Raw genomic sequence first — 20,885 nt, 5'->3', positions numbered from 1 at the left:
GCAAAATTGACTCCGCTTCGTTACCATATCTACCACCTATTGGGGATGTCTATCATGCATCATATATTCAACTATACGACTACGTTGGTCAAAATAAACGGCCTATGATATAAAACCGACCAACAACAAAGATGAGATAATTTTAACCTCAAATGCAACAAAAAAAGTTAACCTTCAAGTTCGAGTAATCCCAACTGGATTTCATAATATGTAATAATAGAACAAAATTATCTCAAGAGGACCTGCACTCAAGACTTTATATACAGAAAATTAAACTCGTTATCGTAGAATTAATAATAATTAGTACTCGTACAACTTCACTGTATGCATATCTAATGTTTTATTCAAAAACTTATATATTAATTTATTTTTTAAAACGTATTCTTTACTTATCTAGGTCACTATTTAAGTTACAAAATCAATTATCTCTTTTTCATTTTTTTAACCGCATACAAATTAGTTTGCTCAAAAAAAGTAGTAATATCATATTTTTTTTATATAAATACACACTCAAAGTGGGTAATTATATTTTGTTTTTTTGCTAAGTGTGACGGAGTAAAAAATGTCAGTTGGGGACACAGTCAAATCTAAAAAATTTCCAAAATGGAACACAGCTGTAGTTGGTCTATCAACCTCAATTTGTGACTTGCATTGAAAATTGATCTGACATAAGGAGGAATCAATTTTACAATGTGTATAAAAAATTAATTTGGATATCTCTATCTCCCTCTATGCCATGCACTTTTTAGAAACCCCATTACAACACTCACTTTTATTCTTAGAATTTGGACTGGAATGATCAGTAAAGGAAAATCACATGCTCTAAATATTTTATTTTTTAAAGTTAGTGAAGTAACTTACTCAAATATATTTTTTTCTAAAAGCCACATTTAGTTAACAAAAACGTATTTAATTAGATACGTAATAAATTATATTTAAAAACACATGGGGATGTAGCTCAAATGGTAGAGCGCTCGCTTTGCATGCGAGAGGTACAGGGTTCGATCCCCTGCATCTCCATATGTTACATTTTTAAAAACTTCATGTGCCACTAAACTTTTCAGTACTCATGCTCGTGGGGATCATATTTGCATTGTAGATTTAATACATGGGACAATTATTTTAACTACGCCAAATGTTGGTATTAAGTGAAAGCAGTTCATAAATTTAAGAATTGTATATTCACTTGAAATCCTTTTGTTGTTCCCACTCAATGGTAGAGAGTTCTTTAGGAAGAGGCAAGTTAATGTAGAGACTCAATTTAACTAGAGTCTACATACACAGATTATGATCTCCTCTCTTAAGTAAATATGAAATTCATTTTAACATATTTAAATATAATCATATTTATGCATAACACTATAATTCGTTCAACATACAACTTCGAGCCCTGCCACATTAGTATGTAATACTAATAGGTAAGATGAAGATTTTGAACAAAGTTTAAAAGTCAAGAAAAACTATTTAAAACTTGATTTAAATTTCTAAAATTATAAAACCAACATTAATCAATTATTTTAATAACTTTTAAAATTGTAAAGAAAAAAAAAATATTTTGATATAATCATGCTTTGACCGTACATATTTACTTCTCAGAAAAAAGTTATAGATTTCAATGAGTGTAATTCCAGTTTCTTTTACGAGTGCCTCAAAAAAGTTTCTTTTACGAGAAAACAGTATAATTTAACTTGATTATAAAATTCTTCTCATATGGTTACAAATATTTGATGAAGAATTCATTCGTATTACCATAGCAGTATAACACTGAATATTTGTGGTCCATACAGATCCTTACCGTTACAAGTGTCACGAGCATTAACATGAACTCGGTTGTATGCTGACGTTTGGAGAACATTAAAACATTCTCCAAAAAAGAAATTATAAAATAAAAGCCTAAAGGCCAAATATACATATTGAACAAACTGATTTGATACAATGCTTTGAATTATGAAGTGAATTCTCTATGCCAGTAGAAAACATCCAACAGAATTAGGCTCGAAGTAGGCTTGGTTTCTATGTCCAAGGACGTAGTGAGGCTTACTAAATTGGGATGAATATTATAAACCCCAATATATGATATTCTTAACAATTGATTAATGATTACACGAGACCGATTTGGAAGAAGGGGTAAAAGAAAAGCAAAAGAAGATCACTGGATCACCTCCAATATGGAACAATAGAAACTTATTTCAAAATAATTATTTGACAAGAGCAATTGATACAACATTATATTATATTGCAATGAAGATCAAAATCGACCAAATGAATGAGGACTTATAAGCGACTCTTCAAGTTCTTTAAAGCCTCTGTAAACCACTTCTGTTTGGCTCTGTGGAAGGGCTAACCTCCGTACTTCAGTCATATACCTGTATATAAGAAAATGCCAATCAGATCAACACTTTACCTCAATCTAAACAAAGAATAATGAAAACAGATGTTTTGGTTTGTACAAACTTTGAAAATATGAAACAAATTAGACAGCGACAGTTTTAAATAAAAAAAAAATGAAATCAAAATCTTAAAACACTATTTTGTCAAAGTAAACAGAACTTAAAAGAATAAAAATATCAGCTAATTCCAATATAATGTTTTGGGATAAAGGAATAGCCACAAAAGTATTTATTTTCTTTTAATGGTAAATATGACGTGCATAAAAAATGTGAAAAGGATAATATTTATAATATGAATATATAAAAGTATAAAGACGTTCACCTGTTTGCCACACTTGTGATCTTGTCCCGAATTCCTTGGCTAGCAACTGTACGCTCCAATGAGAATCCTCCTCCACCGAGTATTAGGGAAGACCCAGTGGCACCTGTACCCATTCTCTGTGAATATACAGACATAGCCCACTCACGAAGTACCACTAGAACTGATCTCAGCATCCGTAATCTAAGATTTGGGGATGGCAAAATCGCCCCATTTGATAACAATTGGTCATATGCGTTCAATACAGGTTCTGCTGCACCCTTACAAGCAGAAACAAGAGCTCTAGCAACATCTTCATCTCCAACTGATTCAACTCCTGAATTTAATCTCTCCTACAAAAAGACAAGAATTCAAATAAAAGTTACGAGAATTCAAATTCCGCCGATCCAAGCCTGCCAAAAAGGTATTCTAGAGAGTAGAAGGAAAGGAGAAATAATAACTATAAAGTAGCATTTACAGACAATATAAACTGTCAGTGAATTTTCAGAAAATATACCAGTCCAGCCTTCTCCAGGTGAAGACAAATAATGTCAAGCTGTAAAACAGTTCCATCACCCGGATAAAGGCGGGGCCCAACTCTCTTTAATACCGAGCAAGCTTCAGCAATGCCACCTCTTGAAATTGCTTGATCTATAAGTCTAGCCCATGTCTCTCTGACAATGCTGCTGTCACTATCACCAGAATAATTGGCAAAGTATAGCATCTCCAGGCATGTCTGAGAAAATTAGGAAATGAAGAACTGTTAACACAAGATTGGATAAGTTTCAAATTTTCACTTTGTAACGACAATGTTCTCAACAAGAATACTAGATAACCAAGCAAAACAAAGGCAGATACAATCCGTAATGGTTTATTCGGTTTGACTATAAAGAAAATGTAAATCATGTCACCTAAATCACTAAAAGAAGAGTTGCAAATTTATTAGGAGTATGACGACCTCAAATTCCTATTTTTATCTCTTAAAAAACCAACCAAACAGAGCATTTTTTCCTTTTACTCAACCATACAACACAAGGAAGTAAATAGCTCAGAATAATTCTAAATTTTAAAGCTCAAAATACATTGAAGGACACCTAATTGTTCATTATCGAACCATGAGAACAGCCTAAAGAGAAACATCTGAAGTTGCATAAATCTACGAACACACACACACAGCCAGAAAGAGAAAGAAAGTACCTCCCAAAGCTTAAAGGGAACAGCATATTCATTATATAACTGTGTTATGCTCTTCAAATCTGATGATAGCTCTTTGGCTTTCTCTCTTGTTGCATTTGCAAAATCGGCATCAACAGCTGAACTGGTCTCAGGGCCTAAACCGTTTTCAACAGAGCCGGGTGTGCTATGTAAAACCTCAGAACTGGAAGCCATAGCCTCTAATTCCTCTTTGATTTTTATCTGAAACCGAAGAACAGCAAGCTTTCCTTCAAGCATATCTAGTAAACCACTGTCACTGGAACCCCGAGTAGAAGCAACTAACCCATCACTATTAGATGCATTTTTTGCCTGTAAAACTGCATTGCTTAGGTATTGACACCTAAATTTTACAAAACAAAAAAACTATAAGATGTCTAACCAAGCAATCCAAAACTATTCTATCAACTCGAAATTCTAGAGAACCGAGTAGAGGTCTTAAATGGAAAAGGGAAACTGCTTAAATACATGTAAAATGGAGAGTCTTGCACTAGAACGGGTACAGACTTTAAAATGTTAATGAATTTATATTATCCAAAACACATAACAACCAAACCTTACTTGAAATCTAAAAGTACACAAGGATTAAGGAATCAATTTTCATGTTTATAAGGCTTGATCAAGTGTCAGAAGTGTTTATGAAATAACAGAACAATAAATCCATCTGGAATATATGTGGTGAAAAAACTTGACAAAATTCCCTAATGTGATCTATCCTTAAGAGGTTTGTAGCAATTAAGCAACAAACTATTTAGAAATCCAGAAGCTTCCAAAGAAATGCAAACAAAAAAGTAATGGAAATGACAAGGATGAGGAACTGATTGACCTCTGCTCAAGAGTAGGAACTCCATCAATAGAAGGCCTTCCAGCTAGTCTTAGCAATGCATGAGCAGCAAGCATGTGTTGTCGTTTCAAGACATAATACCGTGCCAAAAGTTCATAGTACTTGACTTGATTAGATGACATGGGCGCTCCCGATTGCCCCATTGGAGAAGTTGTTGCAGTCACAGCACGGACCTAAGATACGGAAACAGCAGAAGATCATGAAGACAACTAGGAACATACAATTTTTCTAAGAACAGGTGACCTCAACCATTAACAAATTATTGAAGAGAAAAGGATAATAAGCAACCTCGTGTATGGTTTTACGACCAGCACTTTGTAAAAATGGCAACAGGTCAGGGCCTCCATACTCTAACAATTCATTCTCAAGGCCTAAATCAATCATAGCCTGGTAGAGATACTCATGGAAAATTCTGTCAGGTGATTGGACACCCAGCTGAACGATTTGGCTGATATACTTTTTCCGAGAGGCTGGATCGAGTGCAGATTGTGAAGCAGATCTAATGGGAGAGCCAAATTCCTTCCGCAAGGTGTCACCTTTAAGAGACCGCAAAGCACTGATAATTATCTCATAACACTGCTCACGCCGAGCAAGTGCTTGTTCTCTGACAGTTGCATCAATTTCATCATTATAAGCATCACCTGCAGGATCAATAGCCTGTGCCTTCTGAAGAGGTAAGCACACTACAGCTTCATAAAACCTGCAATCGACAAGTGTATTTGATTTTCAAATTGAAGGCATGCTAATCATAGGCCAAGAAAACAAATGACGACACGTGACATAGAAATGGAAAAGAGCTAGGAGAGAAAAATATATACCTTAAATCCTCAAAACGTTTGCAAACGGTACGTAAGTCCGCAGACTCTGGAACTTTGCTTAAGGAATTCAGTGCCTCCCGCGCAAGATTCTCCTTTTCCTCATCATCTATAGTCACCGCAGCTCTCTCCAGGGCTTCCACAGCTAAGAAGAATTTGTAGTCAGACTCCTTATAGTAGCTTGGACAACCCTCTCTTAATCTCTTGCTAATGTCCTCTACAGTTCCTCTGCCATCTGGACCAGTATAATACTGGAGCAATGCACAACGTTAAGAATAATTATTATCATAAAAGTTCCTAAAGTTAATTTAACGAGAAGAATTTCCACTGATGTGTAAACTTTTGTAGAAAAAAAAATCCATCCATGGCTTGCCTAAACAATATTATACCTCCATTAGAGCAGATATAAGTCTTGTAGCGAGACGGTCACCCTCCTCAGAACACACTAGTTGATGAAATGTTAACTGAACTAAGGCTTGTTGAAGGTTAGCATCAAATCCCTGGATCAGACGAGTGACATGATGCTGTGAAAGAAGTTGAAGCAAAAAGAGAGCTTCACCGGATCTAAGGAGCAACTGCCTAATGCACTCCATCGCCCTCACCTGTGGCACAGCAAACAGAAGTGAGCAACTAAACTAATAGCTTAAAAAACACCAGTGTGAGTATTTAGCAATGTAGGCCCACCTCCATGGCAGCTAATTCTGCAGGACTATATGGCAACCTTTGCCTTTTATTTGTGGCTCCACCACCATTGGACTCCATATTTCTGGAATATGCACCAAACAAGTTTCTTACCATACTTCGATCATCAGCACCCAATGCAGAACCAGTACCATATAGAATCGAACCACTCAGATCTCCTAAACCTGCTACGCAGCCATAAAGTCCCCTCCTCTGGTTCCTTCTAGATCTTAAGAATTTCTCTAAAGATCGAAGTTTGAGTTCAAGAACTTGCATAGCCCCAATGGATAGTCTGCATACAACTACCCCATTTTCATATGAAGTGCCTGAAGCACCTAAACTTCCTTTTACAACCATTACAGGAAGTTCCCATAGAGGAAAAAGTAATCTAGATGAACACAAACAGAGCCCTTCATGTGCACCTGAAAATACAGGCTCAGCCTCCTGAACAACCTGGCCCATGCTAAATCCACCGGCAGCAGTTCTTGTGTTTGATAATGCATTACTACCTTCAAGTTGTGGCATGCCAACAAGTCGTGGGTCCTCAAAAGCTTCAGCTGCCTTCTCAGCAATAACATTGCTGATAAGGTTTTCAGAATGCACTATCCTTGCAGCTAGCATTAAACACATTGCAGCTGCCTCGCCGGCTCCAAAACGATTGAAGAAATCTTCTAAAACTGATCTTGGAGAATTGGACTCTAACAGCCGCCTTAAAATGTCTAGTGGCCTGTTAAAAACAATTTCCATCATGCCCATAGTGCTGAAGATGACAATCCTCCTCCTTGGCAATATATGTTGGGTTGAGAGGTCTCCCCTTGCCCACAGTTTACCAGACGCCCTTTCACACGATTCCATTGAGCTCTCATAACCACCAAACTCAATTTCTGAATATAGAGACTGCACAGTAGCTGAAGTATCCGGAAGAGGTAGAACATCTGCCACAGCAAGCATTCGTCCTTCGACTGGTAAAGAAGATACAGATTCCCGTAATGCCCGAGAACTCCTTGTACCTGTCCCTAGATTACCCGATGCTGATGACTGGGTGGTAGAATCCCTGTTTAAAAGCAGGAGTGAAGGCATAGTGGGAGGTGATGCATCAGAAAGGATTAGAGTTCCAGAAGAATAATAGGCTGCCTCGACTTTCAGTGAGAGATCGTCATTCTGAGGTCTACCGGCAAGAGCCATGGTTCCAAAGGTGAGACCACCACTAACACCCCACGGAGGAGCAGGCCTTGTTGTGACAACCTTTAAACAGCTAGGCTTAGGATGGGTGGTGTTGAATCCAGTCAGGCTTCCGCTAGAAGGAGAGGTAGATAGATACATCCTTCTGCCATCTGATAAAACAGCAACAAGATGTAGCCATTTGGACTCAAGTGTAGATAAAGGTGAGATGCAAACAATAGAGGCCTTTGGTGATCGACTTGATACTCTTGATCCATTTGATTGTCTACCTCCGTGATGTGCATCCTTCTGATTGATAAGATTCCTTTCTTCAGCAACTTTCTTTAATGGCCCATCACCAATTGGTCCAAGAACATAAACCTGAAGCTTCATCTCTTCAGTACGTGCATACAATATCTGTCTCTCATTGTCAAAAACCATTTCAACAACAGGGTCAACAGCTCCAAAATTGAACACATTTGGTATGACCCATCTGCAAATAAAAGCTAAGACAAGTTACTAAGGAATTAATAAATGAACATTTAGCTGTAAAAACGAGGTGACAGTATATATATATGTGTGTGTTGTGTGTGTCATAGTAGTGCGGTTAGTAATTAGAAATTTAGTATACCACAAGATTTTAAAACACGAAGTACCTTGAAATTACACTTCCTAGACCAGCCGTGACACATATTTTTCTGCAGCGCTTTTGCCATCCTGAGCCAGTTGAATATAGAAGCTCATATATGTGGCCATCGCGACCAGCAAGAAAAATGCGGCCCTTATCAGTACATGCTACAGATGTCATTGTAACACCATCAGATGGTATTGTATAATCTGGCAATGGCTGTAATGAAACTTCTGCAAATGGATCTGAGCCATCTGCTCCTCCAGAGCAGCAAACTCCAACTATAATTAACTGATAAAAAGAATGGGGTAAGAAATAATACCAGCCCCACACAGAAATCTGAAAAGAAGACACTGCACGGGTTCATGGGAAATTTGTTGCCCAAACCCCCTTTAATTGACGGATTAAAGGATCTTATAACATGTTATCGTGTAAAACATATCTCACAAAATCATCACCCTAAAGTTTTAAAAATCTTGCGAAGGAACTATTTTTTAAACTACAAAAGAATACTACACTATTAGAAAGACTTCATTTCATATCTAATAAAAAAATAACAGTTTTTGATTTATGTTGTTTTACTTTTGGATTTTCTATTTCAGGTGATTCTCTCAAGGACGTAAACAAGACTTAAGAACCTAGTTAATTTGATAATATAATTTTCTGTACTCCGTTTACCTTCTGGAGAATTTATCATAATCCTAATTATTCTCTTCTATTTAATCTGATTTGGTAATAAATAAATTTCTTCATATATAAAAGATTACTAGATTAACTATTTAAGCGCCTCTGTCATGCTTGAATGATCCTGCAGAGAAAATAGTAACCTTTACATGAGTTAAACCACCCTCCCTTTCTAGCGTGAACTCGGTACTTGTCTTATTAACTTGTAAAAGGATTCAGGTATCAGCCTCCAGTACTCAGATACCTAACCTTGCCACAGCAGAATCCTCTCAGTGCAAAAAAATTTCTCCAGTACATTATCTCAAACAAGATGCATTATATTGCTGCTACCTTTCCGCATAGGGCCATACCATTACTGAATTCTTTTATCCCTTCTACTATAAAATAAGGCTTTCTCAATCAATGATCAATCTGCCCCATGCTTGCAACATTCAATAGAAGTTAACAAATAAAACTTTTATTCGTAGTGGAATTTCGATAAATAATATTCTAGGTGAAAAGCTATAGATGGGTATACAAGATAAAGACAGTCTTGCACTCTTGCTATTAAAAGCAATGAAGTACACATAGTGAAAATGGATATTTTATGTTTCCTTATGAGTGATCTATCCTCTCTTTTTGTTCTTAGGAATTGCAAAATAGTATACGAAAAAACCCAATACTAGAGCCATAATTATATCGGAATAGTTAACACCATGGACTGGAATAAACATGAGGGCGTTAATAATATGGTGGATGGCCTGAGTCGGTAGGATTTGATACCAAATTTTTCATATTAATCCTAAGTCATCCTTACAAAAGAGACTTGTAAGGTGAGCGGTACAACTCTTTATAAACTCTTTTTAAGTCTCATGATATTATCTCTTTACAACGTGGGATTTGGGTTTTTTTCCCAGTGCATAGCAACACAAATTATGTTGCCTGGGTACAAAATAAGCAATTTACCTCATAGCACAAATAACAATTTCAGAAGCACAATATTTAAGTACACGGGTCCTTGGAAGAGAATTAAAAAATAAATGGTCAATACCTCAACAGGGGTTGCTAAGATTAAAAGATATTGGATAGCTTCAACAAAAACACCAGGTTTTGATTTTGCAAGACCAACAGCACAAATAGCTTGTTCCTCCCCACTATATTCAGGACACTGGCCATCCCTAAGGAAGCAGCAACGTTAGATTAGAAGTACGACAACACATTTAAATATTGTTTTCACTAAATAAGAATACAACAGTCAAAACAAATTTCAGCCACCTAAAACATTCCTCCACTGAATTAGTTACATCAATGATCAAACAGCCAGAATAATATAAAATAGAAGTTATACAGTCTAAAAAACAGAACTCATAAATAGTATTTTTATCTTCAACCATTTAAATATGGGGTTAAACATTTTTTCTAGATGCTTAGTCAAAGTTTGCCGAGAAACAGTCATACAACAATTACTCAAACTAAAAGCTTAAACTATTATAGAAGACCAGCTAGCAACACTAAAATAAAAATTTATGAAATAGTCAGTCTATGGGATTCTATTGTGGCAAATCCGGACCATTGGAAACATAAAAGGAAATAAAGGGGATTATAATTAAAAGTGTTCTAAACTTCCAATAGAGGGAGGAAAAGAGTTCACTAACAAACAAAAGCATCTTGCCCTGATTGAACTACCAAATAAAAAATGTAGGAGGAAACTCAAAAAACAAAACAAGATGACAGCTTTGATTCAGAAGTGCATAATGAATGTTCCAGTCTCGGCCTTTTAAACTCAATCAATTCAAACTCATCATCACAGTACTTACCACTTATCAAAACGCCAAAGAAACAAGGAATTGTCCACGGAAGCCCATGCTCTGCGTATTTCAGGAAATATGCCACAAAAAGCGGTCCCCTCCCCACCAGCTGCATTGTATCTTTCAATGAGAACAGGAGGCAACTCCCATGTATTTGCTACCTCAACCAAAGGGGGCCACTGAAACAACACCAAAAACGCAATCAGGCCAAGAAAAAGCATAAAACTGAACCACAACCTCACTAATTATGCTAATGACACACCCTATAACCTATAATGCATATTGTCATCATTACAATATCATTGTATTACTCCTCTCTGTAATCTACCCAAGTAACATCTAGCCATTTCATTTAAAATTCAATTTTATATTTGAACTTTCCCTTATGAATATGAAAATAAAATACATCACAAAATAAAGTCTTGTTTGGATAAAAAAAAACTTAATTAAGTGCTCAACATATAAGGGGTTATGTATAAGTCATTTCTACAACAAAAAATAAAATCAAACTATTTTCATATAAACTATAAGTTGTTTTCATAAGCAATCATGAAGAGCTTATGGAAATAAGCTCAAAAACAGTTGATGGACAAGTCAGAAGCTCTCATAAGTGCTTATGTCACTAGATAAGCTCAATTCAAATCAGTAATTCCAAACATGCCCTAATTAATTGGTCATTTTACAAGTGTACACTAACAAATGAATTAACTAAGTTTTCCCCTTCCTAAACATTCACTAATTCAAAATTAATCACCAGAAATGGGAGAATAAAATTACAGTAAAAGTCTAAATAGAGTTGAATCTACAACTGATAATTATGAAGCCAAAAACAGTTGATGGACATGTCATAAGCCTTCCCAATTACACTCTCAGAAGTACTTATGTCACTGATAATAAGCTCAAATAAGTCATTCCAAACATGCCCTAATTACTTGGTCCTTTTACAAGTCTACACTTACAAAAAGTGAATTTAGTTTTCCCCTTTCCCTAATTCAAAATTTATGACCACAAATGGGAGAATAAAACTACAATCACTGTCAAAATAGAGTTGAATCTAAAAACAAAAATTAGAGTGAAGATGAAAACCTCTCTGGGGTGAGTAGAATAAGGATGACTGGCATATCTAGAGGCCTCTAAAGCTTCTTCGAGGTCGTGCTGAGACGAAACTTCGCGGCCAATGCGATCACTGACAACAAGACCAGCATTCGTAACATCACGAATCACAATCTCGTCTTCCCACGACATTGTGAATTGGAGAGCTGCAATTAGGTGGAATCAAATTGAAGCCCTCTTTTGTTTCCCGATAAACAAATGGAGAATCAAATTAGGGAGAGAGCGGGAAAGGGAGAGAAAGAAGACCGTGGAGAGAGAGAGTGAGTGAAGAGTGAGAAGAAACGGCGATGTAGGGTTTTGGGGGTGGGTTTCGTAAATTGATAGTGGCGGGCAAAATTTCCGGTCATCAAAATAAACAAATTTTTTTTTACGGAAAACAAAATAACAAAAATTAAAATTATTGGAAACCCTCGTTCAAATTCACATTTGAAATAGTAGTACCGTGAAATTGACATTTGGTATATAGTAAAAAAATAAATAAATAACTTAATTATATTTTTTGCCTTTTTTAATTTTGAATTTTATTTTTATTTAATTTTATTCTTTATTATTTTTATATGTGTCACGTTTGCCTTTTTTTTTTCTCGAATGCTAATTAAGTTAAATAAAATCATAAAATAAAAGTAAATTTGATTGTCAATTAAAATTTGATTATTATTCATTTGTAAAATGAATTTTTAGAGTGTAAAATTGAAATTCTAAAATTAAAAAATTAGGATTATGATTTTAGTTCATCTCTAAACTTAATTTTTAAAATCCTTTAGATTTAAGTAAAATATTTTGCTGTTGAATACATAAAGATATAATCTCCGTCAACAAATATAAATTATGAAAATATCATTTATGTTGAATACATAAAGATTTAATTTTAAAATTTATTTTTATTTAATTTTATTCTTTATTATTTTTATATGTGTCACGTTTGCCTTTTTTTTTTCTCGAATGCTAATTAAGTTAAATAAAATCATAAAATAAAAGTAAATTTGATTGTCAATTAAAATTTGATTATTATTCATTTGTAAAATGAATTTTTAGAGTGTAAAATTGAAATTCTAAAATTAAAAAATTAGGATTATGATTTTAGTTCATCTCTAAACTTAATTTTTAAAATCCTTTAGATTTAACTAAAACATTTTGCTGTCGAATACATAAAGATATAATATCCGTCAACAAATATAAATTATGAAAATAACATTTATGTTGAATACATAAAGATTTAATTTTGAATTTTATTTTTATTTAATTTTATTCTTTATTATTTTTATATGTGTCACGTTTGCCTTTTTTTCTCGAATGCTAATTAAGTTAAATAAAATCATAAAATAAAAATAATTTTGATTGTCAATTAAAATATGATTATTATTCATTTGTAAAATGAATTTTTAGAGTGTAAAATTGAAATTCTAAAATTAAAAAATTAGGATTATGATTTTAGTTCATCTCTAAACTTAATTTTTAAAATCCTTTATATTTAAGTAAAATATTTTGCTGTTGAATATATAAAGATATAATCTCCGTCAACAAATATAAATTATGAAATAACATTTATGCGAAATGAAAGTGGATATTTTTCTAGTGGGTTTAAGTGAACTAGTTGTTTTTATGAATTTGAGTGTTATATGTACATCGGCCACGCACAAGAATTTTGACATAATTTGGTGGGGTTACTTAAGTTATTGGCAAATTTTTATTGGGAAATTTGGTGGGGTTACTTAACTTGTGTGTCTTCTTAGACAAATTTGTTGAAAATATTGGTGGCGGATTAAGGGTGGAATTTGAATAAATATTTTAGGGGTGCTAATTTTTTAAATTTTAATTGATAAATTAAATATAATTTTTTATTTTAAATTTGTAATGTAAACACATATTTTTTTTTTTGTAAATACAATGCCAAAAGAAATACGAATTAGATTTAAGAAGTTGTATAGATTTATCAGCAATGGAGTTATTGATGTAACATATTTTTTTAGTTTGTATGCTTAGAGAAGAAAAAAAAACTAAACAAAAAAGATAATTAGTTTGGTTGAGATTTGACAATTTTTGTCACAAAATTAAACTCAAATTGGTGAATAGTAATTTCATATGGTTTAGTTAATTCAGGTTGACATTAATAAAAACTAACATATTTATTTTAAAAATATAAAAATTTATTTTTCAAACATTATATTTTTATACTATTCAAACAATTAAATAAATATTTTTTAATCTATGATGAGAAAAATAATATGTAAATAATTAAAAAATCTTTAAATACAACACATATTTAAGATAATACAATTGATATAATCTAATAATTTTATTCAGATGTCGGAAGTTAATTTTAAATAAAATAAAATCGTACTCAAATCAATAGAAGTTGAGTTTATTTGATTCGATTAAAATTGAACTAAAAAAATATTTTAATTGATTTTAATTTTTTTAATTTATCAAATTATTAATTTAATTTTTATATTTTTAAACAAAATAAAAAATACACATAGTTGAAATTTAAATTAAAAGATGTAGTAATAATTATTATATAGGTTGTTTTTAGTGATTATGTGAGTAGTACTATAAAAAAAAAAAATTGTAAGTAAAATGAAAGTAGATCTTTTTGGGTGAGTATAAGTGACGTAGTTATTTTATGAAATGAAAATTGTTATATGGACAGCCGTAACACACAAATTTTTTGGAGTTGCATAAATTATTGGTAAATTTTTATGTTATACATGTAATTTACAATCATATTAAATGTTGGATTTCTTTTTCTATGTGCGCATCTTTTACACAACTGAGTTAAAAATAATAGTTGTGGATTATTTGATGAGTGGGGTGAATCATCTACTAACTAAGGTAGAACTCGGGTTCAATTACATGTTTGTGACGACTATGGTAATTTATAGCATATATTAAAAATAAAATATTAAATTGAATTTTTATCATTTAAATTTTATCAATTGATATTGTTTTTGTTTTTCTAGTCACATACAACACGATAGATTTAACGTTGTTATTGTCATTTTATTGTTTTTTATTGATAAAGAGACTAATATAACTCACTTAAAAACAATATCATATAAAATTAAATAAAAATAAATAATATATATAATTTTAAAACAGACAAAAAATAAATGATAAAAAGTGTAATTAAACCAACGAAATTGATTTATTTAGTTTTATTATTAAAAAAACATTAATTTGTACGAGTAATGTTAGAATTTCAATTAAACAAAAACAAAATTATATAATTATAGTGTAGATAAACAGATTAAAACATGTACCTTCCATTGTTGTTAATTATTTGAAGATGTTAATTATTCTAAATTTTAATATACATATTAATTCACTTTTGTATTTTATAATTTTAATAAGTTGTGGATTAATAAAAAAGACACTCACATGTCAGTTTATTTGCTTTTTTCTAGTGTACCGGTATAATAATTGGTTTACTTCAATTCACTTGTTTAAAAAATAATAATGTTTTAGTGTCAATACTTATGTTGTAAGTTTAAAAATTTAAATTTTGAAAAGAAAGCGAGCTAATCCCATTCCTAGTGACTCACAAGGCCATTTATACAAATGGGACTTCAAAATTTGGTGATAGGATAGAGTTTCAAATTATGGTGTTTAATTATTTAGAAATTAATTTTTTTAGTGATTTTGTTTAAAAAATTAAATTTATTTATTTTTGGTAATTGCATTGAAAATCATTTAAAATAATTTTTTTCCCTTCTAATGTTATCATATTTTTAGATGATTGATATAAAAAACATACGAAAACTCTTAAAATTATTTTAAAAAATGGAATAAAATAAAATTTTAATTATTTATCTTTATTTAATATTATTTTTAATTATTTATATTATATTTTTTAAAATTTATTTCGGCTATTTATTTTTATTTTTTTCATTTTTTCTTTTACTTTTTTTATGTAAAACTAATTTATATTTTTAATAAAATAACAAACTTATATAATTTTACAATAAATACATAATTAAAACGAGTATTAAGTAAAAGTTTAGGAACTAAAACAAAAAATGATTAAAACCAATTGAAAAAAAGTAAATAACTAAAATAAATATTAAATAAAGAATAAATAATAAAAAAATATATTTAAACTAAAAAATAATTATTTCACTATAATATTTTAACAAACAAACTATAAATTGAGGTACTAAAATAAATTATTTTTGTTAGACTATAGAGTAAAATAATTTTATAGAGTTGATATGTAAATTAATTTTTTTTTTACATTAAACTATTAAATAATTATTTTATTTTCTGTTATTAAATAATTTTTTGGAGAAATAAATTGAGTCCTCGATATTTTATGGAGTAAAATTGATTTTCACTCTTTATTTATTTATTATTATTATGCCCTTTCTACATCAGTCAACGCAATTAAACTTCTTTTTCTTTTTAAAAATTAGAATAAGAGCAATAGCGTGTCTATCGAGTCGGTCGTCAAGAACCTAGGAGGGTATATCCGTCAATATAGAAATGCACTGCACGTGTCCGTTTCATGAACTGTTCCACTTCAACTCATACGTATGAACAAGAATATCCATACAAAAAAAAAAAAGAGCAATAACAAGACTAAGTACTAATTATTTGAAAAAAAATATAAACAAGAATAAGAAGAAGAATGAAGAATCATTTTTATCTTCCTTTATTTAATTATTTTTATTATATTCTTTTGTTGCTTCTTTTAGTTTAATGTTTCAATTCAACTTCAATTATGCTCTAAGAACAATCTCTGCAATTTCTTTCTCTCTATCTGTAGCTTGCCATGTCATCACCGAACTACACCCAGGCGCCGCTCCTTCGCCCCCGTCGCGTGGGCCGCACACCCGTCCTTGCGCTCCTTCTCGGGCGCCGTGGTCCTTCTGTTCTTGTTCGTGAGACAGCAGCGCGTGAGCTCGAGGAGCGACGTGCCGACTGGGGTTACTCGAAGCCGGTTGTATTACTGGACGTGGCGTGGAACACGGCCTTTGTGGTGGTCGCGGCTGTTATGTTAGGCTGCACGGTCGAAGAGAATCCGAACACGCCGATCCGATTGTGGATTTGCGGGTATGCGGTTCAGTGTCTGGTCCACGTGGCGTTGGTGTGGCTGGAGTACAGGAGGAGGAACGGGATTGAAGGAGGAAGGGATGAGGAGTCTCTTGATGATGAGGTCAATGACAGCGAGGATGATGATGATGCTGAATTGAGGAATTTTTCTCGTTCCGGGTGCGTTTAATTTCTCAATTCCAATGATGTTTCTGTTGAATTTTCTCTATCAGTTAATCAAGTTGTTAGGTTTTTTTGGGGGGAATTTGAGGATCGTTTTTATCGCCGGAGTGATTAGAGTGTGTATGTGCATTGCATTAGTAAGATACTAAGATAGGTTTCTTTGGTATTAATACTAGTTAATATACTGTTAAGTACATGTTGCAACTGTACATCGTTTGAATGCCCAAGTAAGCCCTTTGCCCCAAAATATTAATCAAATTATTGCTAAACTTATTTAGAGAAAAGGGACATGTACTATCACTGACTTCCGATGATAATTGAGTATTTTGCAGTTACTTCTACACTACAACACTACAGTTAGAATTTAAGTTGACGTGGCAATATGATGGATTTTCAATCTCATTGGATATTAGTGCATCTTCACTAAACTCATTTAGTTGTGTTTGTAGGATATTAATATACTTTAGGTATCTAATTTAAGCAAATTTACCTTTTATTAAGATTATGTATCGAAGTACGATTTAATCTAGGAATTTTGTTCATTTCAATTTTGTATTATCGCTGGGTTACAAATATTGAATTACCTTCTAGGTGCGTTTTGTAATGGAGACTTGAGATAATTAATAATGCTGTAATTTTTGCTTCCTCCGAGAGTATATATCAAACTTGAGTACTAGAGCACTCTAGTTTAATGAGGGAAGTTCTTACCAAGAGCTCTTCTTGGTTTGTTGTCAAGACTCTTGGGTTGTTCACCAAGGGTTAATGTAGTTATAATCAAGCGGTTATAATTTTACGGATAACGTGACTTTTGGTTGCTTTGCTTTGACCAGTTAACCTATGGGTGAAAGCATTATGGTATTATTATTACATTTTCTGGTGGATGTCTTTGATTAATAGAAAGTGATATTTAATTTATTATAATTGAAAGCCTTATGTTATTATGAGCTTCAGTGAGATGGCAGTAAAAGGAGTCACTCACTGATGTGTTGGCACAGAGACTGCATTTCATTTTGTGTACCGTGAGGACAAACTGGTGGACCATCTATTCACTGTGTAAAAAAGGAATTAAATCCTCGTTACTGTCTTAGTGTGCTTTGGTGCTAAAGCATGTTATTCTACTGGGAGTTGTGTGTAGTTCTGTTTATTATTATTATATACTTTTTGGACTGTGCTAGGTAATGAAGAATTGTAGATACTGATTTTGATTATCTAACTCAGATTTGCAAAACGATGTGCATCGTTGAATACAATGCTTTCATTGCTTTGGTGGATGGTGGGCTTCTACTGGGTTGTCTATGGTGGTGATATTCTTATTCAAGATGCTCCACGGTTGTACTGGTAAGGATTGCACTCAGTGAATAACGTTTGTATATTGGTTGATTTTTTAAGGACAAAAAAAGATAATATAACCAACAATCTTAAACTTTGAGCCTTTTGCAAATTGGCACAGTAAACTTTAAAATCTTCGTATATCCCCCCATCAACTGGTTCTTCTGATTAGTTGCTGTTATTTAACTAAAGGACTTGTGTCATCCCCCATCAATTGGTTCTTCTGATTAGTTATTTTTAATTCACTAAGACTTTGTTTGCAAGTTTGGAGGGGAGGGGAGGGGAGGGGCTTTGAGGGATTTGTTTTTATTCATAATACAAAATTCCCCCATTTTGGAGGAACTCTAAAATTGTATTGGAGGGCTTAAACAAATTCTTAAAATCATTTCCATGTTGGTATAATACTCTATATATTAAAAAATATATTAATGATAAGCATTCTTTTACCATTATCTACAAATTCACTTTCTTAAAAAATTTCTCTCCATTAGTTTGCTATCGTGTGTGAGTGAGATGATTTGGCACATTATGTGCCAAGTACTTTGCCATTTATCCTCTCCGAGAGTGCTACATCATCAAGGACTAAAGTGATATTGTTTAATCATTTGAATTAGTAGTTGATATATAATAAATTGAAGGATAACTAGGAAAGTAAACATTGTGATAACTAGCAAGAGAATTGTCACTTCATAAAATGGGAAGAGTCCAAAAACTTATAAGTAGACAAATGTAGTGAGTGATGCATTTTATCATTATTTGGTGAAAACAATTATAAATATTCAGTTAACAGGTCAGAGTTGCCAAGTTATTCAGAATTGACTACAGATGAAAAATATTATGTCACATGTTTAAAACATAGATGACTTAAAGACAGTGCAGCTTTACACTTACACGGAAAAAGAAAAAATGGGGAAGCAAAAATTGGGTTTAGGGTTCTCGGGACCCAAATTGAACAAGAGTAATGTTAGTGGAACTTAAAATTTGACACAAATAAAATATTGTGGGATCACGTTTTGTTTTTCCTAAAATGTCAAAGTATTGTATTTGTGTCTCATTTTGTGTCAAATTTTGTTTTCCAATAACATTACTCATTGAACAATATTAAGGATTGCTTAGTATAGCATCAAGATCAAACATTGCCATTTTAGTCTGTAGGGATGTAGCATCATATTTGGCGCTAACGAGTCAAATCCTCACATCGACAGATGTTAGCAAACGGAGACTAACTTTTGGGTTAATGTGATAGACATCATCCACTTTTAGCATTTTATTTTTATTTTTCTTACTTTAAGGGACCAAATCAACTGGGCGTGCCACTTTTGAAGTTTTAAATAAGGACAAAGCAAATGGACTTTGTAAGGATATAGAAATAGGGATAGTTAGGAGTTGGTTAGTAGTTGTGTTCCTAGGTTGTTAGTAGTTGTATAGGTGCAACTGTTTTAGTGTTTATGTTGTTATTAGTTACCTTGGACCTAATCCCTATTATAATGTATTGGAGGTCTTTAAATAGAGTCTTCAACCTTCTTGGCCCGCCAATCCTGCATTCCATAAACGCGGGCACTCCCTTGAGATCCGACAGGTCGGACCAATTGTTAGGAACCCAAGAATTAGATTCCATGGATTTAGAGGAAGAACACTCCTATAATGGTTTACACCAGTCAATTTCTAATTTTGCAAAAGATCATTTCTAAGGGAATGAAAGTCTATATTTATAGACTTCCTATACACAAGGATAGGGAAAAGGATTAATAGCAACTACCTTAAAACATCAACTAACACACAGAAAATAACTAACCTAACTATCTAATCCAACAACCATTAACTACTTTAACTACTATAATTTCCCTTTATTCTATATCCTAACGGGCTTTGTTTTTTTCCTTATAAAATCAATGGCTATTCTTCTTTAAATTAAAATTTTCACTGCAAAGCAGCGATTTTTTAAGAATAGTTATATTTATTATACTGTACTTGTTTTTTCGGAAAATTGTTTTATTCAATTTCTTTTATTTTTAAAGAAAGTTATCCTTATGTTTTTTCTTCCTGTAATTTGTACAGGTTGGCTGTTGTTTTTCTAGCATTTGATGTCTTCTTTGCCATCTTTTGCGTTGTTTTGGCATGCTTAATTGGTATTGCTCTCTGTTGCTGTTTACCCTGTATTATTGGTATTCTCTATGCCGTTGCAGGACAGGTATGTTTTTTTTAATTTCTGATAGAAAAATTGCAAATATTTGTGGCCTTCCATTTTTTTAATTCTCACTGTTTGTTTCGTGAGATAGGAGGGGGCATCTGAATCAGATCTCAGTATACTTCCAAAATACGGGTTTCAAGCGCTAAGCAACGAGGAAACACCTGGTCAGAGAGGTGGATCAATGGTTCCTATTGAAAATTGCAATGGTGCAAATGAACGGGCACTTTCACCTGAGGATGCGGTATGAGTTACCATAGACAATTAATTTCTTTCAGTCTTATGCTGTTAATCGCTAAGTGGTTCGTTGGTTTTCTATCTTGATCACTGAGTATGAATATTTTTATCGTCACCTTTTATGTACTTCTGTGCTTGAAAATCTGGTTGTTCAAAGGAAAATAGTAATAAATCTAATTTCTACATTAGGGTATAAAACATTTTGTGAAAATAATATTTCGTAAATCTTTTATGAACGCTGTTTACTTTTCAGGAATGCTGTATATGCATCTCTCCATATGAGGATGGAGCGGAACTTCACGCTCTT

General features: G+C 32.7%; 2 protein-coding genes and 1 non-coding gene across 3 annotated transcripts in view; 2 read left to right on the top strand and 1 right to left on the bottom strand.

The window, feature by feature from the left end:
* Positions 1-947: 947 nt before the first annotated feature.
* TRNAA-UGC (transfer RNA alanine (anticodon UGC)) lies at positions 948-1,020 on the top strand. The gene has a single exon. It is a non-coding gene; the product is annotated as a tRNA-Ala (tRNA).
* Positions 1,021-1,862: 842 nt separating this feature from the next.
* Positions 1,863-11,961, bottom strand: LOC101493655 (nuclear pore complex protein NUP155). Its single transcript, XM_004503295.4, has 13 exons — positions 11,587-11,961; positions 10,510-10,679; positions 9,744-9,870; positions 8,058-8,320; positions 6,244-7,894; positions 5,949-6,161; positions 5,563-5,810; positions 5,033-5,444; positions 4,727-4,917; positions 3,886-4,243; positions 3,206-3,424; positions 2,713-3,041; positions 1,863-2,366 (listed from the first exon to the last, which is right to left on the bottom strand). Exons 1-13 carry the CDS (start codon positions 11,743-11,745, stop codon positions 2,249-2,251), a joined length of 4,458 nt encoding a protein of 1,485 aa, XP_004503352.1. The 5' UTR covers positions 11,746-11,961; the 3' UTR covers positions 1,863-2,248.
* A 4,186-nt stretch (positions 11,962-16,147) lies between these two features.
* Positions 16,148-20,885, top strand: part of LOC101493334 (E3 ubiquitin protein ligase RIE1) — a 5,435-nt gene continuing 697 nt past the window's right edge. The window contains exons 1-5 of the mRNA XM_073370483.1: positions 16,148-16,821; positions 18,043-18,162; positions 20,212-20,344; positions 20,433-20,585; positions 20,832-20,884. Of these exons, the coding sequence (XP_073226584.1) occupies positions 16,382-16,821; positions 18,043-18,162; positions 20,212-20,344; positions 20,433-20,585; positions 20,832-20,884 (899 nt within the window). The 5' untranslated portion in view covers positions 16,148-16,381. The remainder of the gene's footprint in view (positions 16,822-18,042; positions 18,163-20,211; positions 20,345-20,432; positions 20,586-20,831; position 20,885) is intronic.

Source organism: Cicer arietinum, chromosome 6, assembly GCF_000331145.2.
Source record: "Cicer arietinum cultivar CDC Frontier isolate Library 1 chromosome 6, Cicar.CDCFrontier_v2.0, whole genome shotgun sequence".
NCBI classification, from domain to species: domain Eukaryota; kingdom Viridiplantae; phylum Streptophyta; class Magnoliopsida; order Fabales; family Fabaceae; genus Cicer; species Cicer arietinum.
Note: the sequence above shows the minus strand (reverse complement) of the source record. Positions and strands in the feature narration are given on the sequence as shown.

Coding starts and splice junctions, on each gene's coding strand:
- LOC101493655 (XM_004503295.4), bottom strand. CDS start 11,745: ATGTCGTGGGAAGACGAGATTGTGATTCGTGATGTTACGAATGCTGGT. Junction 9,871..10,509: donor CTTTGGCGTTTTGATAAGTG/GTAAGTACTGTG, acceptor CTGCTTCCTTAG/GGATGGCCAGTGTCCTGAAT. Junction 7,895..8,057: donor CTAGGAAGTGTAATTTCAAG/GTACTTCGTGTT, acceptor TTTTATTTGCAG/ATGGGTCATACCAAATGTGT.